This window comes from Pyrgilauda ruficollis, unplaced genomic scaffold, assembly GCF_017590135.1.
Source record: "Pyrgilauda ruficollis isolate IOZ18807 unplaced genomic scaffold, ASM1759013v1 scaffold46, whole genome shotgun sequence".
Taxonomy (NCBI): Eukaryota; Metazoa; Chordata; class Aves; order Passeriformes; family Passeridae; genus Pyrgilauda; species Pyrgilauda ruficollis.
In genome coordinates this window covers 4,185,030-4,207,003 of record NW_024526155.1, presented here as the reverse complement: position 1 = coordinate 4,207,003, position 21,974 = coordinate 4,185,030, and the positions used below count along the sequence as shown (strand labels likewise).

General features: G+C 54.5%; 2 protein-coding genes across 3 annotated transcripts; both read left to right on the top strand.

Annotated features, from left to right (window-relative positions):
- Nucleotides 1-146: 146 nt before the first annotated feature.
- Nucleotides 147-6,785, top strand: CCN5 (cellular communication network factor 5). Of its 2 annotated transcripts, XM_041478830.1 has the most exons (6): nucleotides 147-262; nucleotides 2,644-2,860; nucleotides 3,467-3,718; nucleotides 4,313-4,506; nucleotides 4,667-4,740; nucleotides 5,009-6,785. In XM_041478830.1, exons 1-6 carry the CDS (start codon nucleotides 203-205, stop codon nucleotides 5,328-5,330), a joined length of 1,119 nt encoding a protein of 372 aa, XP_041334764.1. In that variant the 5' UTR covers nucleotides 147-202; the 3' UTR covers nucleotides 5,331-6,785. The 2 variants fall into 2 exon arrangements, with proteins under 2 accessions (XP_041334764.1, XP_041334765.1); XM_041478831.1 differs by lacking the exon at nucleotides 4,667-4,740 and having other exon boundaries at nucleotides 5,009-5,168.
- Nucleotides 6,786-9,437: 2,652 nt separating this feature from the next.
- LOC121359701 (P2Y purinoceptor 1-like) lies at nucleotides 9,438-12,489 on the top strand. The gene has a single exon (XM_041478832.1). The coding sequence runs from the start codon at nucleotides 10,113-10,115 to the stop codon at nucleotides 11,169-11,171; it is 1,059 nt and encodes a 352-aa protein (XP_041334766.1). The 5' UTR covers nucleotides 9,438-10,112; the 3' UTR covers nucleotides 11,172-12,489.
- Nucleotides 12,490-21,974: the final 9,485 nt, after the last annotated feature.

The window sequence follows — 21,974 nt, the reverse complement described above, 5'->3', positions numbered from 1 at the left end:
AAAGAAAAAAAAAAGAAAGGAAAAAAAAGAAAATCTTGAGGCTTGTCCAAACCTACTCATGTTTATATTGGAGCCTGTGAGTGACATCAGAGCAGGGAGAGTATAAACACCAGCAGGACCCACTCTGGGCTTTAAAACCTGCGAACACTGCCTCCAAACTGCCTGGGGGGTGATGTGCTGAAGTGGCACAGGGCAGAGCAGCATGAGGCTCCAGCTGGAGAAGCAGCTCCTCTTCCTCTCCCTCCTCTGCATTCTCTCCAAGGTAAGGGATATGGGGCACTGGGGCAGCTTCAGCCGTGGAGCAGCCGGTTCTGGCGAAGCGGGGTGCAGGAGGGACTGGGGTGTCACCAGGAGCCCGGTGGCTCTCCCGGCCGGCAGCCAGGCTGTGTGGATGCAGGGGGCAGAGCTGCGCTCGGAGAGGTGTTTGGGATGAAGCAGCAGGCTCCGAGCGTTCCTGGGCCGAGCTCGCTGCGGGTCCCCGGAGCGCGCAGCAATGCCAGCGATGCGCCGTGCGCTCCCGGCCCCGCGCCCCGCGCCGGGCTGCGCTCGGGCCCCGCCAGCCAGCGAGCAGCAGCTGGGCGGGAGCAGAAAATCCAGGCTCCTCCAGGCTCCTCCGGGCTCCTCCGGGTTCCTCCGGGCTCCTCCATCCCCGCCCAGGCTCCCGAGGCAGGGGCCAAGCCACGAGCACCAGCCCCGGCATTACTCAGCTCTCCCCACTTCTTGGAATGCTCCCGCCAAGCCAGTGCCTCCAGTGGGATTTGGGTTGTTGCAGGGGAGATTTTATTATTTTTTTTTCTCTTGGACTCTGTGTGAAAATATTTGCCTGAACAGAGAACAGGAATGTTGAAGAATTTGGGGCATCTCAGCTCCAAGTTCTAATTGCTGCTTGAATCCCCAAGGAGGGATGTCGTGGCCACGTCGTGCCTATTTGACTCTTTTCCCAGAGTTCAGGTCTCTGACAGAAACCACATTGTCATCTAAAGACAAGTAAATTGCAAGGAGCAGGGAGAAATGGATTTATGGCTCAGCTAATCTTTCTAAAACATCGATTTGTAATAACAATCTCCTGAAAGATGAAAAATGCCCTTGGCTGCCTGGGTAAGCTGTAACAGAGCAGTGGTTCTTGCCCCAGGTGCTCACGAGTGCCTGGAGAATCACCAAGGACCATCGTGCTGCCAGCCCAAACCTGGCCACCATAGCCAGTCCCTCGGTCCCTGCCACATTAATAACACTGCTCACTGGCAGACCTAGAGCAAGACCCAGCTTACCCAATCCATTTTGGATATATTTAACTCCAATTATTGGCACTGACACTCCTATAGCCCCATGAAAAGCATCTGAACTGCTGCAAATGGGGAGCACATAGAGCACAAGGAGCTACTCTCTCTGTCTGACTCATCATGTCAGACCTGATGCCACTGGGAGAAACTGAAAGAAAAAGAAAAATGTTATCTAAAACTTACATGGTCTGGCTGAGCCCATCGCTGTCCTGGCAGACTCGGCAGTCACACCAGGATCTGGACCAGGGCAGGGATGAAGGTTTTGGTTGCCTGTTTGCTGTGCTGCACATGCTGGCCCTGCACCAGCACCATGTGCATGGAGCTGAGCAGCAGAGCTGCCTGGGGGCTCACATCACTGTCAGGCCAGCACTGGCAAAGGATTCACTTCCAGACTGCAGAGCCAGCTCTCGTGGCTTCAGGCTCTATATGCAACAGCTCTGTCACGTGTGACATGATGGGAGCTCAAGAGCTGCCTAAAAGAGCTGTTGGGGCCAGGGTGGTTGTGCAAGCAGGATGAGCCAAGGGTACAAACGTCCTCCTGCCCAGGTGAACTCCCGCGGGCACCTCCCTGGCAGACAATTGGCTGAGCAGGCCAAGCACTGCAGTGCACAGCCCTGCCAAAGTGATTATTCAGTCTAGCCACGAGGGAAAACAGCTCCCAGTCCTTGAAGACATGCCTATCTCCGGGCTCCTTGCCCAGTGGGCCAGGCCAGGTGAGGATGCTGCAGCCAGGGACAAGCAGAGGATGCAGCTGGACCAGTGAGGAATGCAGTGAGGTCTGCTTGGCTTCAGATCCCCACTGCTGATGCAATGTCCTGTTTCTTGGCATGAATGAGAGCTCTTAAGACTGTAAGGAGTGAGGTGCTGTGCACTCACCACATTCATTCTGTCTCTGCAAAGCCACCTCTCCTGGGCTGGGCACAGCCTGCTGCCTTGGGGGCAGGTATGGGGGTGGGATGCTTTACCTCCCTTCCTTCCTCTCTCCCACTGGGCTGTTTGGGGCTGCTGAACTCATTAAATAACCAGCACTGCCTGGGATATTCACCTTGTAGCTCCATCCTCCTGTGTGTTCAGAGCAGTGGCACATTAAAGTCCCCATCTTTCAGAGTTCTGAGCATCCTTGATTCTCCATGGTTTTCCATAGGTGCCCTTCAAAGGGGACAGTAGCTTTCCAGGATGCTTTGAGATATTCCCATGGATTTGGAGCCTCCCTCCACCAAAGGCTTCCCTCCACCAAAAATCTGCCCCCATGGTTGAGACAAAGTTACCTGGCTGTCCCAGTGACAAAATCACCTGGCTGTCCCAGTGACAAAGCAGCTGCCAGCCAAAAACCACCTGTATGGATTCAGCTTTGCCTCCACAGGTTTGTGCCCAGCTGTGCCGGAGACCATGCTACTGCCCCTGGGTGCCACCCCGCTGCCCCCGCGGGTCCCCCCTGGTCCTGGACGGGTGTGGCTGCTGCAAGATCTGTGCCCGGCGCCTGGGAGAGCCCTGCGACTTCCTGCACGTCTGTGACCAGAGCCAGGGCCTCGTCTGTGACTACAGCTCAGCATCTGCAGGGACAGGAGGCACCTGCAACTGTGAGCACAGGGGTGCCCACTTTCCCCGGGGATACCCCCACACTCCAGCCCAGCTCCAGCCATGACCTCACATGGCCACAGGCATCCCGCAGCACCACCAGGGGAGAGGTTGAGCCTAGGAGAGCAGCTTCCCTGAGGATGATGCATGCAGCTTGGCCGTGGGGCTGTGCCCCATCTGCTGCCAGCTTTTGTGCTGCTTTCTGACTGAGAATTCAGGGTGATTTCAGTGAGAATGGACAGGGGAGTCCCAGGAGTGCTGCAGTCACCCAGCCAAGGCTGGAGCCTGGAGTTCTGCAGAGAAATCTCAGAGAAACTTTTCCTAGCCTGGAAATCCTGAAGGCAGGGTCAGGGCCAAAGAGCAGGGGGGTTCTCGCAGCTTGTGAGCTGTTGCTTTGGAAAAACAGAGAGATGAGAGAAGACGGGGAAGGGGAGGAGACTGAGTGATGAACGTGTTGCTGCACACCCATGTCTGCCCTGCACACCACTCGGTCAATTCTGTGGTGCCCCCACCTCAATCCCTTTGTCCAGCCCCACCGTTACCCCCAGCACTGTCCCCCAGCCATCCTCATCTCTGTCCTTCTGTCCCTAACGGGCTGTCCCTTGCAGTTGAAGACGATGAGGAAGGCTGCGAGTTGAACGGCCGGGTCTACCGAGACGGGGAGGTTTTCCAGCCCAGCTGCAAAATCCAGTGCCATTGCTTGGACGGGGGCTTCAACTGCATCCCGCTGTGCCAGGAGGATGTGCGGCTGCCCACCCCGGACTGCCCCTTCCCCCGGCGCGTGGAGATGCCAGGGAAGTGCTGCCCGGAGTGGATCTGTGAAGCCCAGGACCAGCACCTCCCCTGGGATGCCAGGGCAGGTAAGATGCAGGGCAGCTCCAGGGAGAGGGCCCACCACGCAAGTCTCTGGGGATGGCTGTGAAACATCAGCAGGAGACACGTCACACGTTTCTCTGCCACGCAGGGCTATGCCTGCAGCACCACACGGTGCACAGCACCTGCCTCCTGTGGTGTTGCATTTTAGTTAAATGGTATGCTTTCTCTCACCCCTCGACAATGTAAGGTTTGTTCTAAGCTGTGATCCTCTCCTGAAGTATCATGTCTCTGTAATCCCATTGGCCCAAGTCTTATTCCTCACCCACTTTGAATCTCCCTGTTAAGCTGTGCGAGGGAGAGGCGGGTCTCTCTTGGCCCTTTTCTTCCTAGGCTCTCCCTCTCTCTCCCTCCCTCCCCCTTACCCCTTTCTCCTTCAGTAACCATGCTGCTCCCGGGGGTGGGACCCCCAATAAACCCTCATCTGATCAGCACCCTCAGAAGCCATGGGGAGTCTCCTTGCCTGCCTGCTGCTGCCAGCGAACTCACAGCCAAGGGGGCCCTCCGGGCACTCCCCGGGGAGCCCCCCATACGAACTGCAACACCTCCAACCAGCCTTTCCCCTCTGTCCTTTCCTGCAGCCCCCGGGGCAGTGTCCCCGCTGCTGCGCTCCCCCTGCCCGCCGTGGGGCACGGAGTGGAGCGCCTGCTCGGCCACCTGCGGGCTGGGCTTTGCCACCCGCGTGTCCAACCAGAACCGCTACTGCCGGCTGGAGACTCAGAGGCGGCTCTGCACGGCCAGACCCTGCCCGGCCCTGCCCGCAGCGTTCCCGGCGGTGAGTGAGGCTGGGGGAGCTGCTGCCTCTGGGCACACGGGGACTGACTCGGGGAAGTGCCAGCAACACCTGCCTGTGGGCCCCCCATCAGCCCTCCTCAGCCATGAGCTGACCGTGTCTCAGGGACACACGAACCATCTCCTCTTTGCTTGGGAAACAGCCGATGGCGGGTGCAGACCAGAATTTTGGGGTGTCTGGATGTCTGAATCCAGGAGCACTGTGGATCCCACACAGGTGAGCCCGGCCTGCCCCTATGGCCAGAGATAGATTTGCAGCTCCTGCCTGGCTCCCTGGGCACACCCGGGAGGTGCTTCTGCCACCCCTTTATTAGCCTGGCACAGCCCCAGTGTGGACACAGTGCTAATCTGCCTTTCTGGCGTGCAGGTGGCACTTTCTGCCCACTTCTTTCCCCCTGCGCTGCCATGCTACATGCTCCCCAGCTGCGGGGGACACACCACCAGCACTCTCCATCTCCCCACTGATCTCCATTCTGCCTTTCCAGAGGGGAAGAGGAGGTCGTTTGTAGCTGTGCCCACCCCGGATTCACCCTGGAGCCAACGCCTCATCCCGGCAAAGAGTCTGGCACAAACCCATGGCACTGTGGTTATGGTGAAGATGAAGGGTGTTTCCACTGGGAAAACAGAGAAGAAATGATGGACTTCGGCTGCAAAGGAGGTTGGAAGCAGAGAACAAGATCCCTGTGTCACACATCACCTGCCTCCTCTGTACACTCCGCTGCCCCAGGCAGGGTTACTGGGCAGCATTCCGAGTTCCTTAGGCTGAATGAAATGGGAAATGGGGAAATCCTTATGCTCCAAGCATAAACCCACCCAAGAAACCAGGAATTGGTCGTTTTCTGGATCACTGGGGCTTCTGAAGAGATGATGCTGCTTCTCCACCACATCATGCAGCTCTGCTTTGCAGGGACTTCAAGAGAGACCACCTCCTGGCGCCTGGAAGCCAAAATCCCAGGAGGAAACCCTCATGCCCTGGTCCCCCAGGGAGGGAGCAGGTCATCAAGCTGCACCCCGCAAGTCACTGCCACACCAGGCTGAGCTGCTCAACCATGCAGGAGCTCAGCCAGCCCATGGTACCCGCCCTGCCTTCCCGGGCACGGGCAGGGTCCTCCTGATGGCAGCTCTAACTCACCTTCCCCTCATCCCTCCAGAATAAACACGAGCCTTCCCGCTCTGCCTGGCCTCCTCCTCTCCAAAGCGCTGGTGGTTTGGCAGGGCTCCGGCAAGCGAGGAGCTCAGACAGCGGATCCTCCGCCCCGCAGCACCAGACATTCCCCGCCTGCCATCCAAGCACATTCCCCGCGAGCCGGGGCCGAGGGAAAAGCAGGGAAGAGGGAAAACAAATCGCAAAGATGAGTCGGGGCCGTCTCCCGACGGGCTGGAGCTGCTCCAGCCGTGCAGGAGTCGGCGCAGGAGAGCTGCTCGGCTGCTCTGGCTGCGCTTTCTCCCAGTAAAAAGTCCTTGTGGGTGATGGAAAATGAAACCCAAATGCCCTCTAACGGCCTGGCACAAACGTGCAGAGGGAAGGCGCGTTCCGCCGCGGCAAGGGCAGTGGAAGGAGCAGCGGTTTGGGTGACGTGTCCAGGTGAGAGACGGACTTCTTAGATGGGTATTTCTGGGACTAAAAATAAAGATGTGCTCATCCAGGTCTGGAGCTTGTCTGTGCAGGGCGAGCCCAGCCCTGCTGCTCAGGGCCAGCTCGGTGGGTGCAGGAAAGTCCTGGCACAGGGTGGGGCAGCTTGGAGGCACCTCAATTCAGGCTGCTTAGAGTAAGAGAAGGAAAAAGAAAAAAAATGTGAATCAAAGCACTAAACACATTATTCCAATTTATTACATCCTGGGTTAAATCCTTCACTCTCACCCAGCCATAAGCTCTGCTGATGGCACCAGCTCTGGCCATAGCAGTGCCCAGGCCTCCAGTGTTGGGATGCAGGAGAGCAGGGCAGGGCATGGCACTGCTGCTGCATCTGCAGCCACAGGCACAGCCTCTCCTGAGCTCCCAAAAATCAATGCCCAAACTCCCCTGTAGCTCATCCCTCCTACTGCCAGGCCCACGCCTCCTCCAGTTCCCCTGGGCTGGGATTTCCCCAGCATGGTGCAGCCACCATCAGCTGCCTGTGCTGCTGACCAGGGCAGGTCTGGGGGTGAAGGGGCAAAAGGATGAATGGCAGGGGGAGCTCCTCTCTCCAGCCCAAGGAAAAGCCTCCCCTGCAGCAGCAGAAACGGCAGCAGGGCCACGGTAACTCACTCACTCCCTCAGGCCCTGCAAGAGCTGAAAAGAAAATGAAAGTAAAGGATGAAGTTCAGCCACCTCTTGGGGGTAAAAAAAAAAAAAAAAAAAAAGGAGAAAAAAAGAAATCTCGCTGCTCTTGCAGTAAAACATTGCCTACAAAGAGAATTATTTACTGAAATCATCTGGTGCTCAGCCTGAATACAAATCATTAATTCTGTTTGATATGGGGCACATGGTGAACCTCCAGCAAGCAGCAAATCTCAGAACAAACAGCTTTGGTTGGCTTTTTTAGTTCTCTGGTGGCCATGCCAAACAAGTGGTGACCTAAAGTTCATGTAGACTTCAAAACTACCACATTCCTCGACTGACATGGATAAAACATGTTGTGGGTACTGAAAATCCTGGTTTTAAGCCAGTTCTTGTTCAAGCATGTTTGGACTCGGCCACCAAGGCTGGGTGAGCTGCCAGGGCTGTCACACACTCCCAGATCCTGCCTAGTCACCTCTGGGTGATGGTAAAAATCAGAAGGTCACTTTTTAGACAGCAACCTGCAATTCTCATCTCAAACAAATGACTCAACACACCTCTGCTATAATTATCTTTTTTTCCCCCCTGCAGAATGTCTCCCTGATTCACTAAGCATCTAAATAATGAATTAATGATTCCAAATAAATCAGAGTTATTTTTCCCTATGAATACAGGGAAATCAACCCTTGCAGTTTGATTGCTAGTCTCACAATATTTCCCTCTAAAGCCCTGCTACCCTGGAAACGTGGTTATTTGGGGCTCTGACGCAGGGTCCTGGCTTTGCCTGCTCGTGTGGGGCAACAGAGGAATATTCCACCCCATCCACAAGTAACGTGGAAAGATAAAAATCCCCAAACTGAAAGAAAATTTACGCCTGTCCTCAAGGCACAAGGCAACATCTGCACACAGCCTGGGATCTGCCAACCACACTCCCGAGTCAGTGATGAGCAGCAGATCACAGCTCATTTCTGTGCAAGCACACGCAGCAGCTGAAGGAAAACTGTCCTGCTGGATGAGTAAACAACATGCATCAGAATTGCTTTTCCAAGCCATTCTCATGATTTATGATTTTTAAATGCATAGAGCTGGGTGAGAGAGGGCTGGATGAGCCCCTTGTTACAGTGAAACATTTTCAGAAACTGAGCACAGGAATGCAGTGCTCAACTGAAAAAAAAAAATCCAGTAGATCAAATGGGGTTTTTTATTTTTCCTGGAAACACATGATTCAGGTTATGTGTTTGCAGGAGCTATCTTGGCCCTGTGTGCTCATCCTGACATCAGCACTGCTGTTGCCTGCCAGAGCCAGGAGCCAGAGGGGAGCATCCTCATGCAGGATGTTTGGGCAGAGCTGGCAGTAGCACCTGTACTGTGAGTGAAAACATGGTCAAATGGTTTCCTAAAACACCTAAAACACACAGGAGGCAGGCACAAGAGAAAAGATCTGTGATTGTGCCTCCGAAGGGTCCAGGGAATAGGAGATGTGGAGGGCATGGGGCTCCAGCCATTCACGGGCAGTGCTCCCCGTGTCCTGCCCTGCTCCTCTCTTCCCATGGCAGGAGGCACCAGCTCCAAGCTTTCATTCTTGGGACAGGGAAAGCTTTGCCTTCATTGCTGAGAGCAGCTCGTGACCCTTCCCATGATCACAGAAGTCCTCCCAGCCAGCTGCTGTCTCTGCCTCAGTTTCCCCAAAGGTCGATGCTCTGGGGCAAAGGGAACTGTTCCTCTCCTCTCGCTGCCCTTCCACACCTCCATAAAGTTGCTCTGCAAGTGCCACCCCAAGCCCAGGCTGCAGGAGCAGCTGAAGTGCACAGAGGGGAAGGGGGCAGGAGCAGGGCAGGATGTCCTGAGGGGTGCACCCCCATGGACACCCCCTGCTGCTGTAACTCCAGCGGCACAGATCCACCAGAGCCTCTGCAAACCGCAGAAAAACCATTGCTTCACCTCAAGGAAACACCTTCCACACTTCACCTTTTCGGCGGCACACCCATGGTGGTGAGATTTTATTATATAGGCAGGAAATAACACACAACGTTTTCCACCGCTTATCTGCTCCAGCAAGCACTTTCTGAAGTCAACAAACACACTGGCACCCTCAGCACGCAGCTAACCCCCATCCCATCTGCGGCTTGCCCACCGTGTCCCCGAGCTGCCGTGGTCCGGCGGAGATGCTCAGCTGCTCCCGGGGAGGGATGGGCGCGCAGTCGGGATGGCTGGGCAGGACTCACCCTCCCCCCTCCTCCTCCTCCTCCTCCTCCTCCTCCTCCTCCTCCGGCTGATGAGATACCAGCCTCCTCCCACCCCTGCCCGGCTTCAATTCCCGGAAAGCAAGCGGACGCGGTCTTTCCAGAGCCTAGCCTTTCGCCTCAAGTCGTTAATCCAAGGTCGTTTACCTACGGGAAATGGCTTATCAGGGTAAACCCTCTCCCTGCTGATTGTTTCGCCGTTAACTTCCACGTCTGCAGATCCAAGTGACTTCTGGCCCCGTTTATTGCTCAGCAATGCGACCGGGGCTGCCCTTCCTCGGGGTCTGCTTTGGGGTCGCCTCTTTTAGCTCCTGCCCCAGTCTCACAGGGTGTCTCCTGCCTCGCAGCCCATCTCACGTCCTCCCTGCACGGGTCTGGACCGCTCGAAGGAGGAACGGGGAAAGGGTTTTGTGCTTGGGGAGGGAGATAGAACTAGGCAGCAGGAGCAGCTGTAGGGAGGGGGCAGCTCTTGAGCAGGGCTCACTCTGCCTGTGCTGGGGGCAGACACCTGGTACATCTCTGCCTGCTGGCACTGCCTGCGGCACCGGCCGTGGCAGCATGAGCCCCATGGAACACTGCCAGTGTCCTCCTTACCTCTGCTCCCAGTATTCCTGAGCGCTGTGGCCAGGAAAAAGGCTGTCAGGAATGGCAGGGAGGGCGGCTCATGGGGCGCAGGCTTCCAGCCCCCGGTGTGGAAAACTGGGAGGTTTCTCCTGACCGCGAGTGGGACAGAACACAAACAGGCTGAAAGCTTTGGCTGCCCTCTTCAGGCATCCCTCTGCCGCCCCCTGCCTCCTGCTCCCTCCAGGCAGTCCCAGCACCCAAACCAGCCAGGGGGCTCCGTGACCCTGCGCCCGGCTCCGAGCGGGCCGGGGGGAGGCGCCGGGGGAGGGGCGGAAGCCGCTCCGCTGAGGCTCTGTCGGCACATCCTCCCCGTGTCCCGGGGAAAGTCCGGCACCCTCGAGTCCCGGGCCGGGCTCAGCAGGAGCGGGGGAGCCGCAGCCTGTGCCGGAGGACACGGAGCTGCCGCGGGCACCGGTGCCTCCGAGCGGGGCTGCCGCCCTGGCAGCGCTGCCGCAGCGCCCGATGGCTGCGGACGCTCTCTCCGCCTGGCCCGGCAATGGCACCTTGCCTCGGGCTCCTTGCCCCGTGGATTCCGCCTTCGCCCAGCGCTTCCTGCCCGCCGTGTACCTGACCGTGATCCCCCTGGGGCTGCTGGGGAACGGGCTGGGGCTGTGGCACCTCTGCACGGGGCCCCGCGAGGGTGCCCGCCAGCCCCTCAGCCTGCTGGTGGGCAACCTGGGGCTGGCTGACCTGCTCTATGTCAGCACACTGCCCTTCCTCGTCAGCTACTACCGCCAAGGCAGAGTGTGGATCTTCGGGCAGCCCTGGTGCCGCCTCACCCGCAGCCTCTTCCACCTCAACCTCTACGCCAGCATCGGCTTCCTCACCTGCATCAGCATCCACCGCTACCTGGGCATCGTGCACCCGCTGAAGGCGCGGGGAAGATGCCAGGGTGCAGCCTCCTCCGTGTGGCTCAGCGTGACAGTCTGGGTGTGGGTCGTGGCACAGATAGCTCCCGATCTTGCCTTCAGCAAGGCAGATGGCAACAGGACGCAGTGCCACGACACGACAGGACAGGAGCACCTGCACGTTTACTTGCCCTACACCTTTGCTGTCACCGTGACTGGGTTTGTCATCCCGTTCCTCATCATCATCGGGTGCTACTGCCACGTGGTGTTCGTGCTCTGCAGGAATGACAGCGTGGACCCCAGCCTCAGGAGGAGAAGCATCGGGCTGGTGATTCTCGTCATGGTTCTCTTTTCCATCTGCTTCCTCCCCTACCACATCTTCAGAAACCTCAACTTGTTTTTTCGCTGGCGGCCACAAGGGTCCTGCACACAGGCTTCAAAGGACATCTATGTTTCCTACCAGGTGACTCGGGGCCTGGCCAGCCTCAACAGTGCCCTCAACCCCTTGCTCTATGTGGTTACCAGCAAAGACTGGAGGTCACGAGTGAGGACCATCCGCCAAAGCGCCAGACAGTGTCTGAGGCCACCCTTCCGGAGCAAAACCTCTTGCCAGGCAGCTGAGAAGAAGAGGAACGACATTATTTGTAAGGGGGAGGCTTCTAATGAGCTCTGAGGTACCTGACACCCCTGCTTCTGCCACATCAGCTTGTGTTTGGCCCCTCCCCGGGGGCAGCCCCCCACCCTGACACCCGCTTTGCAGAGATGGTGACAGCAGCATCACAGGCTTTGTGCACACAAGGGACAGGCAGGACTGTCAGCATCGGAGAGAAAACTGGGACCAGATTCCAAAAGCAAAACTACTGAACCCAATCATTTTGCCTATGGAAAGAGATGATCACATTTGCTCCAGTCCAAAGCATTTCCCTCCAGCCTCTCCTGCAGCAGCACCCGCTTGCTTCCCAGCTCCTCTATGGCTGAGGGATGGGAGGCAGGACACCTTGTCCCTCCACTGCATCCTCTCTACTCTGCTGTACTTGTGTTTGAGACAGCATTCCCTCCTTCACCTAAGGAGAGATCCTGCATTGCAGAACAGCTGAGAGGGCAAATTTTTGCAGTGGAGGAAGAGCTTTGGAAATGGAAATATTAATTTTAAAATCAGGTTTTAAGTATATTACTAAGCTGTGCCAGTTCCTTAGTGATTGAGCTGTTTCAGGATCTGTGGGATCCTCTACTGCCCACCTCCTTTGCAAAAGTAAAAGACATTTTTGGCATTACTCCCCCTCTTTTGGAAGAGCACATAGCAGAACTAACAAATGGGCATTTTAAAGTTTTTGGAGGCTATTGGTTGGGGTTTTCTTTTGGAAGGTGAATGACTGCAGTAGCCTGAACTCCTGCTTTCAGCAGGAAAATGCCAAGAGAGTTTGCAAATCTTCAGGTGGGTGCTTACATCTTGCATCCAGCCTTGCAAGGGCATTAGATATGACTTGTAAAAATCAGATTGCAAATAAAAAGAGAAGCAGCACTGGCATGAAGGCTTGTGAAGGCAGGATGTGATGGCAAGATCTGTCATCACCAGGGGTGACAGATCTCTGCTTTTAAGCAGAGGCTCCCAAGCAGTATTTTCATTTTTGATCTTAGTGTTACCTACCACAAACAGCTCAAACACTTCAATTCAATAATGTGATTTGCAGCAACAGCAGCTTTTGGAGCCCAGCTGAAGGAAGTGGACTGTGAGTTAAAATCAGCCCTTTCTGGGAAATTACTGGCCCAGGGACAGATGTTGTGCTCTTTTCCTGACATTTATCTCTGTCAGCTGTTCCTCACACAGACCCACCTTAGCTGGGCAGTGGAGGGAGCACAGCTGGCTTTCAGTGCACTTAATATGTCTGCAGTGCAAATAAACACCTCATGCTTTCACTTGCGAGTCGTCTGGCTTCTTTTAAAGCTTTATGGGAGCCTGGGAGCCAGCTGGCCTGTGGCTTGGAGCAGGGGCCTGCCTGCTCAGGGAGTGGTGATGATCTTCCCAGTGCTCTGCAGACAGAAAACTGCTGGGAGACTGCAGGCAGCCAGTGGAGAGTGATCTGTGACAGGCACACACTGAGGAGTCTGCTCAGCATCAGTCAGGGGTGCAGCAGAGCCTGAAGTGTCTAGCTCCCACCTCATCCAGAGGAAAACCAAAGATAAAGCATAAATTCACCAATGAGATCTTCTCTCTCTGTAGGAGGAGGACTGAGACATTAGGATCAGACCTGGTCCCTGTTCCTTCCATGTGCGCCCCAGATCCGGGCTTCTCCAGAGCTCTGAACTCTTCTCCTTTCCTCAACAAACACCCACGCCTCTGAAAGCTGTCCAGCTCTTCCATCTTCACACATGGATCCTGTCTAAGGTGCTACAGCTCCCCAGAGAACCAGCCTTGGCTCCCACAGCCCACGGGAGCTGTGACACTCTGGCACTGCCCCCCCTTTGGGCAGGACTGGCTGAAGTAAAGCATCACCACATGCTGGGGAGGGAGCGCTGCAAACTCTGCAACTCTGCTCTCACCCCTGCATCCTTGTGCCCAGATGTGTCTTCTTGTCTTCTCCAGTGCCACCTCCCTTCACTTTTAATAATGATTTAAAGGTCTGTGTCCTAAGAAGCATCTCTGAGCCCCAGGGACAGTTGCAGGCATAAATCTGCACATTTTTCTGTGTTCTGTATCTGTCAAAGCAGGAAAAGCCAGTAAGGATCTGTGTGTTGGGCTGATGTCTGAGTTATTTGGGGTGGGATTTTAATTATTTTTTAATCTGTAACTTCACACTCCCCTTGAATTGTAGACAGTGCTGCTTCCCAAGTGAACTGCAGGGAATGAACTCTTTCCCTTTATTAGGTGTGTGTGTGTAATTAAGGCTCAACCCCTGGCACATGAGCCTCTTCACAGCTGGTGATGGAGCAACAAAGCTGCCATCCTTCCAGTGTGTGGTCACTGCAGGGATCCTCCTCAAAATGTGTGGGCACAGCTCCCCCTCAAAACCTCCCAGGGCTCCTTATCCCCTGGAAGCAGAGGGTGGGATTGTGCCTGGAGCAACCAGGGCAGCACCCAGCCTGTCCCACGTCCCACCTGTGGCATGGGGAGAGTTTTGGGAGTGAGTAAACAGGCAGGGAGCTACCATAATCATCCTTCCCCTTTTCCCAGCACTCTTCCAGACATTGGCAGGGCCACACACAAGCATTTGCTGCTGGCAGGAAGGGGCTGGTGTCACCAGAGAAGCTCCTGAATCATCACCCCTTTTGGGCTCCTGCCTTATGGCCAGCTGAACATTCCCCTTTCCCTCCCTTGGCTATCTGTGCCATACTCTGAAGATGTCTAAAAGCAAGTGAAAGGAATCCCACCTGCACTCTCTGCTTTTCCACAGCCTCTCTGGTGCAGCAGCATGGCGCAATGGTTTTGTCTGCAAAATCAAGCTGAAAGCAGAATTTTAGCTCCTTTATCAAGATTAGACCCAAGCAATAAATCAAACATGGTGGGAATTCTGCTCCTGACACTAATGGGATCAGGATCAAGCTTGGAAATTTGGCAGCATTTCTTGCTTCATTAAATAAACAGCTCTTGGTTGAGGATATGTTGCAAACACAGTCAAGGTTTGTTATGTTACAGAGAACTTTTGAGCTGACAGCCCAGGGAAGCCAGTCAGGCAGAAATAACAAGCACACGTACAGAGGCACAGATGTACAACCACTTTTTTCCTCCAAAATGCAGAACTGGGGATTTTTTTTGGCATGCAAAACACTCTACAAGAAGAAAATATTGCTATCAGCAACATCTAAATGCATAGAACTCAACTCTGATTAATTCTTCATTTCATTTTGCACACATTAGCTAAAATCTGGCTCTGACCAGTTCAGGAGTGTTGGTGTGGCCAGTGGAGCCCTGATTGCTGAACAAGTGTGGGTTGGCTGCCCTGTGCTCAGAACGTGGGCTCATGCCTTTGTGTCAGAGGCTTCCACAGCCCGGGGGAGCAGGAGCTGCTGCACACAGGGGCTGGGGGTGCTGGGGACGTCACTGTGGCACTGGGATGGTGCACGGGACAAACAGGCCATGGCCATAACGTGAGCGCCCTCTGGCCAGGTGAGGTGTGGAGCTGGAGGAGAAGCAGCCAGAGCAGGAACCTCCCACAGGATTTGGCTCTCCATTGCTCCAGGCACCCAGCAGTAGGACTTTGGTGGAGCATCTTTTACAGCATGGTGGGAGGCTGCAGTGTGCACACAAAAAGGGATGAGTCACTCAGGTCACTAATGAAAGGTCACAGCATCTTCAGATTCTGTGAGAGCCATTTATTTCTTCAGCAAAACAATTTCATTGCTAAAGTACCTTTGGCTGCAGTGACAACAAACCTGACAGGTTATCTTATTTACCAAGGGTATCGATCAGACTGGGATGGAATAGTAGATGCAATTATCCAGGTGAGCTGAGAAAAATGGTAAATATACCTGCCACTGGGGTGCTGTTGGTGAATATTTTAATAAAAGAGAAAAAGCTGAGTCTTTGTCTATACTACACGGAGTGCTTTGGCATCCGAGGGACCAACAGCTTGTGCAGAAGAGAGCAAATCACAGAAATAGAACAACACTTAGCGTGCCTGTGTGAAGCCATCAGTCCAGTAGCACTCCTGCAGTGCAGGCAGTTATAAATAGGTGGTGCCGGCTGCGCGGGACCGGGGCAGCGGGAGAGCGAGCAGCGCACGGCAGCTCCGGCCGCTCCCACCCGGCAGCATTTGTATGTGCGCTGCACAGCGACTGCGGCTGCACCCTGCGGGCACCCGTTTGTCCTGCAGGACTCGCCGAGCCCAGGTTTAAAAGAGTTGTGCCACTTTTTACGCCGTTACTTTAAATATCCCCCCGCAGCAAGAGCTCCTTGCCCCGGATCGCTGCTCGAGGCAGGCGCCAGCACAGGAGCGGGGCAGTGAGGAAGCCCCGGGAGATGCTCAGTGCACCACGACCTGTGCTGCCTCCTCAGCGTCCTGGGAGGAAGCTATCATTTGAATTTTGCCCAACACCTCCGCTCTGTCATGAGCAGGAAACACTCAGATCCGATCTGGCTCCCTGAAGAGCCCTTCGTGCCAACGCACAGCCCAGCCAGCGTGAAATTCTTCTGCTTGTTTGGGCTTATGGGCAAAAAGTTTACCCTGAGGAGCATCAGAGAGCTCCCAGGCTTTCCAAAGGCACAACAGCTCCTACTTTGAGAGGCTGCTTCCGTGCTGTGCTCAGGACATCCAAGGACAGGAGACAGATTAACTCTGTCCTGGCTGCCTTTGCTCACATGTGGAGGTGCAGAGGTGCACCTCTGTGCTCAGCAGAGGTGGGGAGAGCCACCCACCACAGCTCCCAGTCTGCTCTGACCAGCACAGCCCACTCTGCAGAACCTCTGTGTCTCCAGTGGAGGCAGTGGGGAGACAGTCCCACGGCAATGGGGAGCTGCTGGCACGGAGGAGAGCTCAGGGGCAGGTTCACTGGTGGGGGTACCAAGAGACAGGAATTGTCACTGAATGAAATGTTACTCGGTTTGGAGGCACAAACCCCCCTTTGAAAGTGTGTAGTGCTGGCCACACAGTGCCATGCTGAGAGCCCAGAGGAGATGGGGATGCAGTTCCTCTGGGATGCAGCTCATCCATGAACCTGGGGCTATCCAAGACCCCAGCAGGTCTGCACAACCCATCACGAGATGCTGCAGCTTCCCCAGGGCTCTTGGAGGAAAGAAACTTTCTGTGTGCAAAGCTGAAACAACAGATCCATCCCTGGAGCCACTATCCCACCGCACTGAGCTGGGATGTGGGAAAAGCTCTGGCAGGGTGCCCCAGGGCAGACACCAGCTGCACAAGGGCCACAGTGAGGCAGAGGGGCTGCACGAGCTGAAACTTTATTTTCCAGTAGGGCGTGTAGAAGCAGAGGGTGGCTCATGGGCAAGGCAGCACTCAGCCTGGGAGTACAGGACACATCCTCTCCCAACGGTGTAGCACAGGGATGAGTGCTGGATTGCAGCCACACTGCCAATCCCAGCCTGGGGGAGGTTCGCAGTGCCTCCATAAAGGGGGCTGTTCACACGTGGCTCTCAAGCCAGAAACCCCCAAATGGCCTTGCCCCGAGCCTGTGTGATGATGCCCAAGGGATACCCAGAGCATCACCTCCTGTCACTGCTCAGCACCTCAGCTCCTGCCTCAAGAGACACTTACACAAAGGACCTAAAAGTCAGTTAAATGTTTCAGATCACAGAGAAATTTCTGGTTTATTTCTCCATTCATCTCAGGTGGTTTGCCTGCCTCCAAAAAAGCCTATTGTTAATTTAAATCCCTCTAACAGATTCATGGCAGATCTGTGTTCCAGTGCCTGGAACAGCTGTGATTCCTGTGCCACCGTTTGCTGTGTCCCAGGGACACACAGCCCCTGAGCATGGCTGGAAAGAAAGGGCCAGGGCTGGAGCTGGGGACAAGCAGCCGGTCCAGGCAAACAGGGACATTTTTGCATTTGTAGTTCATACAGGATCTGTCTTTTCTCCCCAATTAGTCCTTCCAGAGAAAAGCCTGGAGAGAAACAGCTGGAAACTCTTTGTATATAAACAAGACTTAGTAAAATCTGCAGTTTTAAGGCGGAGGAAGAAACAAGTCCCTAAAACGGTGCTTACGCTGCAAGAGAAAACAGATATTTCATTTTGTTCTGTTCATTCTCCACTGGGAACCTGCTGTGCTCTCAGGCATGGGCAGCAGGAACACTTTCATAGGGCATTTAGAGCTCCCTTGGCTGGGAAATCGCTTGTGGCCCCAAACACAGAGCTGTTCTGGCCAGTGGAGTGTGGGACCAGCCATGGAGCACCACTAGCAGGGGAAGAAAAATTAATCTTGGAGGAATCAAACCCTGCACTGAAATAAGCCGTTGCCTGGCTGGGAAGCTCAATCAACCTCTCAGCACCGGTTCTTCAGAGAAAAACAGGAAAGGACATCTTGAGTTTTACTAATAAATGCACTTTTCTCCGGTTGAAGCCATGGGGCAGACTTGTTTTCTAGCGGGTTATTTTTAGCATCGAAAGGAGCCATTTGCTGTAAATTGTCTGCCCGGGAAGCGGAGCTCCGGGGGCCGCAGCCGGGACTGCGGCAGCGCCCGCGCCGCCGGCTCAGCGCCCCGGCCCCGGCCCCGGCCCCGGCCCCGGCCCCGGCTCCAACCCCGGCTCAGCGCCCCGGCCCAGGCCCCATCCCGCCCGGAGCGGGCTCAGCCCCGCGGCACCGACCCACCTCCATCCCTGCCTGAAGCACATCCAGGCGGGCTCAGGCGCTGCCTGCTGCCCCACCAGCCCCCGGTGGGAAAGGGTGCTGCCATGGGGTGCGGGGGACAGGCTGAGCGCACCCACCCTGCGGGCAGACACCTCTGCTCTGAGGCACTCAGCATGGCAGAGCCCATCCTTCCCCTGCGGTGTCCCACGGGATCCCTGCAGCTGCCCAGGACCTTTCCAATCCCTGTGCTACCATGCCTTGTAGGACAGGGGCAAAGCTGTCACCGGGAAGCCTCCAAAAGAGCCTCACATATTTGTAATTCCTTCCCAGACCCTTTGTCCCCCAGCACCCCTGACCTCCCTGGCAGTCCCACGGGCTGTGATGCAGGGCAGTCATTTATAGCCCCGTGGCTCAGGCCCTGCTCTCCCTGGGGCCATGTTCCCGTGTTGAGGCTGTGCTGGGGCCACGGCAGCTCAGTGCCAGACTCACCTCGCCCAGAAGCAGGACCCTTCTCCAGACACACTCCCAAAGCTTCTCTCCTTCATCCCAGGGTCTCCTGGCCAGTCCACTCTGGCACCAGCAGCAGCACCACAGAGCCTCCCAGCCCCAAAACCCTATCCAGAGAGCTTTGATTTAACAGGCTCTCAGCAAATATTTGCACAGATTTTTAAGTAGAGGCATTATGATTATCTTATTATTTTATAATTAAAGCCAAGATCCTCAAACAAAATAAATGAACCAACTAAAGCATCCAAGATGAAGAACTTGCTAAAGCAGAGCAGCACCTTTCCCATTTGGTTGTGGTCCAGACGCTTTATGGCAGGTACTTTGTGCCTGGCTGATGTTCAACTGACAGCTTTCCAAGCATATAAAAAACTTATTAGGCTGAAAATAGAGTTTGTGACCATAAACTCTCAAGAGTACTGTCAGCATTTCCAGCCCAGGTCTGCTTTGTGTACAGCCACTGGCAGATCAGGCTGCTGGGGGAGCGGGGTGGGAGGATGGGGCCGTGTGTCCCCTCAAAAAACCCTTTTTGGGTAGGAAGGGTAGTTGGGAAAGGCTTCCCAATGAGTTCTGGGCTATTAGGAGGTGGCATGATGAGCTTTAGCATGGCTGGAACTGGGTAAGGTGGTTGAAGACAGTCACAGGTGGAACTGTGTCCAGCTGCTCTGAGCTTGGAAACCTGGAATCACATCCATGGGAGACCACGTGGAGGCAATCTGCATTTACAGCCAGTTTATTCCCAATGCTTCATTAGTTCCCTTGCTGAGCTTCCACATCACAATGCAGAGCAAAGTGCCTGCAGCCATCCAAGCTACAAAGAGCCCAGGAAGGAGGCAGCAGGAATTCTCAGAGCCCAGGGAAAGCCATGAGGTTCCTGAGCCTGCAGTAACTGAGCATGGCCAAAGGGCAGCTCCGAGGCAGCTCCAGCATGCAGGAGGATGTTTTACAGGATGATTTGTGGAGTCATGGGACGGAAGCAAACACTACATCCAGCCTGGATCCAGTCAGGGATGCTGTGTGTGCAGAGGAAGGCATTGCCATGGCCCTGCATGCAGAGAGGAAGGATCTCTCCCTGTGCCCAGCTCACAGTGCTGCCAGTCCTTCTGTGGCTTAAGGACATCATCTGGGCAGCTGCAGCTGGTTGTTATTCATACCCTGATATCTAACACTTTTTGGAAATTAACTAATCCTTTGCTTTAGAAATATCCTGTGGCTTTGCCAGGCTATCTATAATCTAAGTATTAATGGCATTAAAGCTAGAATAGCTGATGCTTTCACTAAAGCAAACAAAACCATCAATTTGGTGTTTAAAAATAACCAAAAGAAGCAGAGTACATCAGGATGCTCCCCAAGCCCTCAGAGAGCTGGAGCACCTTGCAGCTGAAGCCAGGGAAGGGGCTGACACCTGGGGGGATTTGGGATTGACTCAAACAGACCCACATAACTGGTCCCTGTTTAGTGCTTTTCATCTGAAACTGCTAAGCAGCTTTGTTTATTTCAATCCATTAGAACTAGAAAAGCTTTTTAATAAACTCCCTGCCAGCGTGGAATTAGTAGATGTGGGCCAATTAGACACATTAATTAGGCACTGGTTTAAACACAGATGAGGTTTGACTTTGTTTACCAGCCTCAGAGGAAGCAGCTTCTCAAAGCTCACCTCCAAAGGACTGGAAAAAGGCACATTCACTCCCAGTCAAGCACCTCCCTGCACAAACACAGCACTTGGACTTAGGCTTTATTTTCAGAGCTCCTGCTTTTTCTTTGCCTCCCCATGCAATAAAAATGAGACATTTAATCTCATAATGCAATTCTCACTGAAAATCAATGATAAAGTACATTATCTTGCCTGCCCTGAACCCACGGCTCCAGCTTGACCTTCCTCAAGCAGAGTGAAGTCCAGGAAAACACAAAGGCTGAACCTATGGCCTCCCAGCAGGAAAGTGTGAAACTTTCCTGAGTCTCAGGAGAACAGGACAGGATGGCCCTCCACAACAGCCATCTGACACAGTTTGGTGTCACCCACCCCTGTGATCGCTGCAGGCAGGAGAAAGCAGTGTGTGAGCAGTGAGCAGCAGAGCAGGCTGAATCCAGCCTGAATTTTGAAGCCTCCAGTCCCACTCCAAACACAATCCTGGCTTATTACTGGGGGGTTCTCGTTAGGAGATGGATCCTGCTACCTTCTCCTGCTGAGCAGCATTTATTCTACAGGGGCCTCTGACCTGCAAGAGGTCAAAGCAAGCCCCAAAAGGAGAAATAAGTGACACCCCAATCTCTATGACTCCCAGGGCAGCAGGGAAAGGCCATGCTGAGGGAAGACCCATGTCCCAAGACAATGCAAGGTAAAGATTTCTTCTGGGGCCAGGAGAAGACCTTGAAGCTAGCCAAGGTCAGCCCACCACCAGCCACAAAGAGGACAGGACTAGCAGTAGGGAGCACTGAGAGCAGCAGAGGTGCTCCTCCTGTCCCCAGTGTCCCCAGCCCCACAGAGGGGGAAATGCCACCACAGACCCCTCCCTGTGTAAGCAGCACCTTGGGAAACCCATTCTGTACCATCTCTGCCTGAGCACTGCTGGCTCTCATCACAAAGACAGGTTTGGAAACAAACTGCAGGATTTAGTTGGTGATCAGCTGAGATTGATGCTGCTCCTAAAGAAACTGGGCAAGCACCTTGTGCCTGTTGTCACCCACCCAGTGGAGAGCCTCTCCCAGGGGTTTCCATGCTGCAACCTACAATGGCATGTTGGCCCAACATCTTCACAGAGCAGCTGCCTTTCAATAACAGGCTACAGCATCAGCTTAAAATCCAAATTTTGTCCAAATATCACCCAGGGACCCCAGAATTTGACACTGCAGGCCCCAGAATCACTCCTAAAAGATGTGTGACAGGCATCCAGAGATGCAATCATCATAAGATCTCCTTCCTCTGTGATGGAAGCAACAGAAGCTCAGTTAGTAGCTCTGGCTCTGGCTCCAAGGTGGGAAGTCATTGCTGACCAGTGGAAAAGATTACCAGCACCAGGTGAAGCACATCTTCATGAGCAGGAGGCCCCCACACATGTCTGGGGCTGGAGGTTTGACAGCATCCCAGGCCCTGTTAGCAGGGCTGCAGACACACCACGGAGAACACAAAACAGACACATTCCTCCAGCAGAGGCTCTGCCTCATGATTTAGGAGGCTGCAAGCCCTGCGAGGTCGAGCAGCACGCTGACAGCTTGTGCTGATCCTGATGGATGCTGGAGTCTATTTTTTCTCCAATAACAACTTTCACTAATGGTGCTGGCACGGAGGCTCAGCAAGGAGGAGGGAAGTGGCAAGTGGCCAGGGTGAAAAAGAGTTCACAATTACAGTAGGAAAGGCCACTGTGTCCCTTGTGCTGGCCATGGGAATGCTGAGGACAGGGATGGAAAGGGCTCTAGGAGAGCACTGAGTCACCCCCTCCTTCAGGAGAGCACCCACTGCACCCAGAACAGTTTCAGCAGACACCCAGACATCTGCTTATCTTATTTTTAAACTCCTCAAGTGACAGGGTGCCACAATCTCCCCCAGCAGTCTGTTCCAGTGTTTCACTGTCTTCATGGTTAAAAAGTTTTTCTTATGTCCAGTTCAAAGCTTCATTGGTGCAACTAAATCCCAAAGCATCTCCTCTCCAGGGAGAGAAGCAAGATGGATGAAGAGGGATGTAAGCCTTGTTTTTTCACTTGTGTGTTTTATTCCCAGCCAAAAGAAGAAGAGT